Consider the following 6597-nt stretch of genomic DNA (forward strand, 5'->3'; position numbering starts at 1 on the left):
TCTGGATCAGTGTAGTATTTCTATGGTGGTTCCATTAGCTCCCCCAAGCCACCCCTCCCCCATCCATTCCATTTTACAGGTGAGAAACTGGGTGTCAAGCATTCTCCAAAACCACACCAGGGACAGCACAGGAGTCCAGACCCCTTACTCAGAACAGTGGGCATCTGTACCTACCAGGTCCCATGATGCTACCTTCCCCCACACACACCTGCCACCCCTGTGGAGGGAGCAGACTTTGTGTAACTGGTAGACAAGGTAGGAACACACAAGACCTTTTTGAGCCGTGCAGGGAGAAGCACAGAGTATTGGAGTTGGATTTTCTCATTTCCCCCTCCAGAGGCATAGGATAAGTCCGTAGGTGATGATGCATGTGCAGCTTTAAGTCATGGAGCCCTTTGAAGATTGACTGACCCTTTCACAGGGGTCACCTAAGACTACTGGAAAAACTCAGATGTTTATGTTATGATTCGGAACAGTAGCAAAGTTATAGTTATGAAGTAGCAATGAAACAGTTCTATGGTTGGGGGTCACCACAACATGAGGAACTGTATTAAAGGGTGGCACGTTAGGAAGGTTGAGAATCTCTGCTCTATGTGAAATCCAGAGAAGAACCCAGGCTCTTCACAGACTACCAGAGGACTTCAAGCTAGACTTCAAAAAGCAGGTGACATGGGGCCAGGGACTTTAAGGAGAAAGACTGAGAGAGCAAAGGCCTGTAGGCTGCAAAGCCAGGAGCCTTGACCTGCCTAGTCAGGTTCAGTGTTGAAGATAAATCAGAGAAGCCATAGGAAGAGGTGGAGCTCAGAGAGACACACTGTGCCAGAGAGCACTTGTCCACATTTTCTCCCGAACTCCACCAGCCCGTTGGGTTGGCATCATCAGTCCCACTCTGCAGATGAAGAAACCGAGGCTCAAAAGGATTAGGTAAGCTGTCGATGAGCCCGAATTCAGAGCCACCCATCATATTCTATGTCCTTCAGAAACATAGGCCATAACTGAGGAGACCGTTTCAATTACAATATTGATATAAAATGGTATATAAATGTTACAGGTAGAATTGATTTTTTTTTAAAGATTTATTTATTTATTATATGTAAGTACATTGTAGCTGTCTTCAGACACTCCAGAAGAGGGTGTCAGATTTGTTATGGGTGGTTGTGAGCCACCATGTGGTTGCTGGGATTTGAACTCAGGACCTTCAGAAGAGCAGTCAGTGCTCTTAACCACTGAACCATCTCTCCAGCCCCTAGAATTGATTTTAAAAAAAAAAATGATTGTTTTCCAGTTAGATAAATTTGAAACAGCTTTTGTGTTGTCTGCCTGGGTTTCTGGGCACTATGGTAAATGCTGGGCATCCGTCTGTAAATGAAATCAGCCAGGCCCTGACCTCTGCCATTGGGAGATGTAATGTGAATGCCCTGATCTCTCTGGGAATGGTTGACTAAGCAAAGGTGGGGAGGTGTCATAGAATGCCTGGGTGATGAAGGGGGATGGGAGAAGGCAAGGAGGAAGTTGGACTAACAACTGTCCCCTTGCTAAAGTCACAGTACTTGTCCCTAGCTCCCAGAGTGTACACAGCGGGATCAGTCACTGCTCTGAACACCCAGGAAGCCAGGGAGCCTCTGCCATTTAGGTGGTCTCAGGCTTACTACAGCAGTGGGTTCTGAAGTGAGTCTCTTGGTTTGAGGTACATGGCAACTGCAGATAAAGGTGTCCTGTGCAACTTCTGAGAGGACTGGCCCCTCTTTGGAGCAGTGGCAGGCTGGCTAAGAACTGCCCAGTCTGTCACACTCCTGATACACCAGTCACACCCCCTCAGTAGGCAGGATGGAGTATCCCACACTCTCAGGGCTCACTCGCTGTTTCAAGCCCCTGACCTTACCTTAAGACATGAGCTTGCCCACAGTCACAGGACTTGGTAGCTGACCTAGGACTGATGACTCGGATCTCCGGCCAGTCCCATGTCTCAGAATGGCCTATACTACTAGCCTACCATGGAGGTTTCTGGGCTCAGCTAAAAAAGATCCCTCATTAACCATGTTGCCTGCCACTCTGCCCTCTTCGTTAGCTGATCAGGCATACCTGTCCTAATAGAATGATGTCAGATGGAGCCTGAAAGAGCCATCCTTGTTTCAGGGTCCGGTCTGTTAACTCTCTTTCCATCTCAAGTGGCATGATAACTACCTCTAGCATTAACTGTCACTTCTGGGAGGACTACAAGCTGATAGATATCACAGCTCCTGGCAGGCTGGGTGATCCTCTGGGATCTTGCTTCTGTGGTCGACTTAGCACGCTGGCCAGAATGATAGTTGCTTTCCCCCTTTTCCTATCTGAGCTGGAAGCCACTGGATCAGATGGAGCTTCTCTTTGATATCCCGCTGTCAGGACGGAGATGGTTTTCCCCCTGGTACTGAGATGCTTAGCTTGATGAGGGTGGCTTGCACCGGGCTGGCTGGCCTGTGTTTACAGCAATTACACAGGTGTATAATTGCACAGGGATGTTTGTTGGCTCAGCCCTGCTCAGCCGTGCAGCCCCACAGGTTGGGCCAGGGAGAGGGCTGTTCAGTTTGTTTTCCTTTGGCTGGGATCTGCAGAGATGAATAGAGGGAGGGGAATTGGGTTGAGAGATTGTTGCCAAGAGCAATTTGGAGTCTCCTTCATATTAGTCAGACGTGTTTTCCTTTCTGAAGCTACCACATAGCAACTTCCACGAAGGGCCTCTCTCTCTCTCTCTCTCTCTCTCTCTCTCTCTCTCTCTCTCTTTCTCTCTTCCTTCCTTCCTCTGTTCCTCCCTCCCTTTCTCTCTCCCTTTCCTTCTCCCTCTCTCTCTCTGTTAGTATTTGTTTTGATTTTTAACTTGCTAGACTTCTCATGACTAAGCAAAAAAAAAGAGAAAGAGACCAGCTCTCAGGGTGGAGCGATGGAACCAGTCTTTGACAACATGCATTCTGCGTGTCGTGTCGTTGCTTAATAAATTTGAATACTGAGCGACCCTGAGGTTCTATGATGAAGGACGATGAAAAATTCCTTTGAAGAGAGAATTGATCTTTGGTGGATGGCATTTGGGATTGGAGCATGATTTTCGTATCCCTCAGAGGGACTTGATCCTGGGCTTAGAGGAGGAGAGACACTGACTGCCCCTGCCTTTGCTACATCTGGCAGGTCCCTCCATCCAGGTCTGATGTAGAGGGGCTCCATCTAGGGTCACCTTTCAGTCTTGTCTTCCCCTTGTGCCTCTCCCTTCCCACTGAAGACATGGCAGGGATGCTCAGGGAGCAGGGGACAGGGAAGCTAGGCCAGCCACAGCCTGTGGATCCTAGGCAGAAACCCAGGGGCTGACAGTAATACAGTAGCCAATGATGGATCCATCCACAGGACAAATAAGCAGGGCCACTTGTCCAAACTTGAGAAGTGGCCTGAGAAGGTGGGCAGTCTCTTGGTGCAGCCGACCTTGTGACCTTCCCAGTGATGTCATGTAGCCTGCCTTGGCCCTCAGCCATGTCCGTGCTGCCTCCACATGTATGGGAACTTAAACATACATGACTCTCACTTTTTGTTGTCTATGGAGTCTCTCCATTCTTTTTATTTTTAAATTGTAGTGTGTGTGTGTGTGTGTGTGTGTGTGTGTGTGTGGTGTGTTTGTGTACATACATTTAGGGGGGCACAGATATGGCATAGATTGTATGTGATGATTTAGCTGATTACTTGGGGAGTCTGTTCTCCCCGGTGTGTTTCTGGGCTCAGACTCAGGCCATCAGGTTGTCCCAAAACTCTTTTGCCCACTGAACCACCATGCTATGTTTCTGACAGATGACTTACTCCATTATTTAGAGATAACCAATTGCCCCACTGATCTTTGAGAAGCTACTAGTACAGGCCACTGCAGAATAGACGGTGGGCTCAGCTCCTATTGATACATCCTTAGAACGAGATAAGTTTAGCAGAGACCACTTCTAGGAGGCAGAATGAAATAAGACCTTTTTGTGGGGTGGGGGAGTTTTGAGACAGGGTTTCTCTGTGTATCTCTGGCTGTCTTGGAACTCCATCCATAGAGCAGGCTGGCCTTGAACTCACAGAAATCCCCCTGCCTCTGCCTCCTGAGGGCTGGGATTAAATGTGTGCGCCACTACCACCCGGTGAATATAATTTCTTTTAAAGGATTGCTTTGTTCCAGATTCGGGGTGTTGTGGATGGGTTTGTATGGTTTTTAAAGATTTATGGAATTTCCTGTGTACGTACGTTTTGCCCACATTTGTACCACGTGTGGTTTGATGCCTGCAAAAAGCCAGAAGGCATCAGATCCCCTAGACCTAGAGCTATGGATGGTTGTGAACCACTGTGTGAGTGCTGGGAACGAAACCTGAGTCCTCTGTCAAAGTAACAAGCTCTTAGCCGCTCTAAGCCACCTTTCAGCAGCTTTCAGTTTGGTTTGGTCTTTGAGACAGAAGCGCAGGTAGGCCAGGCTTGTCTCAAAATCGCTAGGTAGCTGAGGATGTTCTAGAACTCTTAATCCTCCTGCCTCAGTTTTGACACACTAGGATTAAAGATGTGCTTTTGTTTTTAAATAGGAATTTCATTGAATTGTACTTCACACATGTACTTTACTCCTTTGGTCTTTTAGCTTCTATAAGGGTCATGTAACTGTTATGTAATTTATTTTAGAGTATTTTTATCACAACAAAAAGAAGTGCCTTGCCCACTTCGTCTCAATCAACAGTCTACTTCCTTTCTCTCTAGAACTTATTCCAGATGGAATATGGTACCATATGTGATCTGTCTCTTTAGCTTACACAGTACTTTCCAGAGCTCCATCTACTTGGAGCACACATCCGTATTTGATCCTGGCACGGCTCTGCCACAATTTAATTATCTTCTCACCAGCTCATGGATATTTGGGTTGTCTTCACACTCTTACAAACCATGCTTCTGTGATCATCTATGTATAAGCTTTGGTACGGCCCTGGGTTTCATTCTCTTGGATATAGTCATAAGAGTGGGATTTCTGGTCACATAACCATTCTGTTTAAGCTTTGGGAAGCTGGGGAATGCTTTTCATGGTGGCTGAAGCCTTGCACCTTGCAGTCAGCAGTGTGAGGAGGCCTCTGCTTCTCCAGCCCCTCATCAATACTGCTGAGTAAAATGTTTTCATTTACAGCCTTCTTGTTTTCTTTGGTTTGCCTTATTTTGTTTTCTGAGATGGGGAGAGTACTGCTTTGTAGCCCAGGTTGGCCTTGGACTCTTAATCCTCTTTCCACAACCTCCTGACTTTTGGGATTATAGATTCGTGCCTCCCTCCATCCCTGGAGGCCATCCTATTTACTAAGGTGTATCTGCCTGGGGAAAAATCAGTCACATTTGCCCTCCGCAATGTCCTATCACCAATGCATCCTCAGAACACATACCCAGTTTCCCCTCTAAGTTTCACCGTAACAATTCTGTAATTTCTGTGTTGCTGGCTGCAGTTTCTAAGGTCTGCAGTGAAATAATTTTTTTGATTCCTGGGATGATGGTGGGCTGACTCTCTCAACAGAAGTAACTGAGATGTGAGGAATAGGGGACCCAAAGATTTCGAAGGTTTGCCCTGCATCTGAGTGTGTTGAGTGCAGGTCATTAGACATCCCGTAGCTTTGTGAGACAAACCTCAACCCCAGAAGGGGGTTCCAGTAGATCCTTGGGGGAGCCAGTGTGTTCAAATTTGGCCAGTGTGGCTCAAGAACAGGCTGGGTCAGGCTTTGTACCTTCAAATTAGTATTTACTCCTCTAGGTCCTAGGCTTGACCGCATGTTGCTCTCATCTTTAAGCCTTTTAAAAAGCTGGTGGGTGCCGGTTCCACTGAGAGAGGGGACCGAAGAGGAATCAAAGCAGTAGTTAGGCTTCGGGTGGTGGTGATGAAACCTGAGAACCCTCAATGTCCTCTGTGTCTTGGCTCTCTCCACGCACGGCACTGCAGTAGGTCAGGTTCTCCTTCTCCAGAGAGTTTCACACAGCTGACACATGGGCGAGCCTGGTACAGCACAACATTTAATTTGTAAACAGTTTTTGCCATTTTGAGCAACTGGTCTACAGAGTGAGTTCCAGGACGGCCAGGGCTATACAGAGAAACCCTGTTTTGAAAAACCAAAACATACCAAAAAACAACAACAACAAAAACAAACAAACGAACAAACAAACAAACAAACAAACAAAACAGAAAGAAGGCGCTGAAGTTTAGCTTTGACCATTCCACGGATCACATACTCAGAGGACAACTGTTCGGAGTTCTTGGAGCAGGAGTTAGCAGGAATTACGAAATGGAACTTACGTGCTTGGAGCCACGCTCTCTGAGGACAGGGACCAGATGGCCAGATGAGCTACTGTAGCAGCCCTGGCTGGTCTGGGAATGTAAACAGCTGGGATGTGACAGGATTTGACTTGGTGTCACTTTCTTCTCTGTCCCCTCCCCATGGTATCCTACCCACTTCCTCGTAGAGCCTTAGAACATTCCCGGCCTTATTTTACTAATAGATCTAATAGCCGCTTAGAGTGCCACTCATTCATTCACCCATTCATTCATTCCTCAGCCAACATCTCCCAACCCCGTTCTGTCAGTGGCAAAGC

The 6597-nt window shown here is 47.2% G+C and overlaps 1 protein-coding gene across 4 annotated transcripts in view; it reads left to right on the top strand.

The window, feature by feature from the left end:
* The window catches only part of Zbtb7c (zinc finger and BTB domain containing 7C), a 324679-nt gene that overhangs the window by 240065 nt on the left and 78017 nt on the right, over nucleotides 1-6597 (top strand). The window contains exon 1 of one of the 4 annotated variants that reach the window (XM_031366060.1): nucleotides 864-924. The exons of the other annotated variants lie outside the window; for them this stretch is intronic. Within the exon in view, the coding sequence (XP_031221920.1) occupies nucleotides 896-924 (29 nt within the window). The 5' untranslated portion in view covers nucleotides 864-895. Of the gene's footprint in view, nucleotides 1-863; nucleotides 925-6597 lie in introns of those variants that run through there. 4 annotated transcript variants of the gene reach the window in all.

This window comes from Mastomys coucha, unplaced genomic scaffold (assembly GCF_008632895.1).
Source record: "Mastomys coucha isolate ucsf_1 unplaced genomic scaffold, UCSF_Mcou_1 pScaffold13, whole genome shotgun sequence".
Lineage (NCBI taxonomy): Eukaryota > Metazoa > Chordata > Mammalia > Rodentia > Muridae > Mastomys > Mastomys coucha.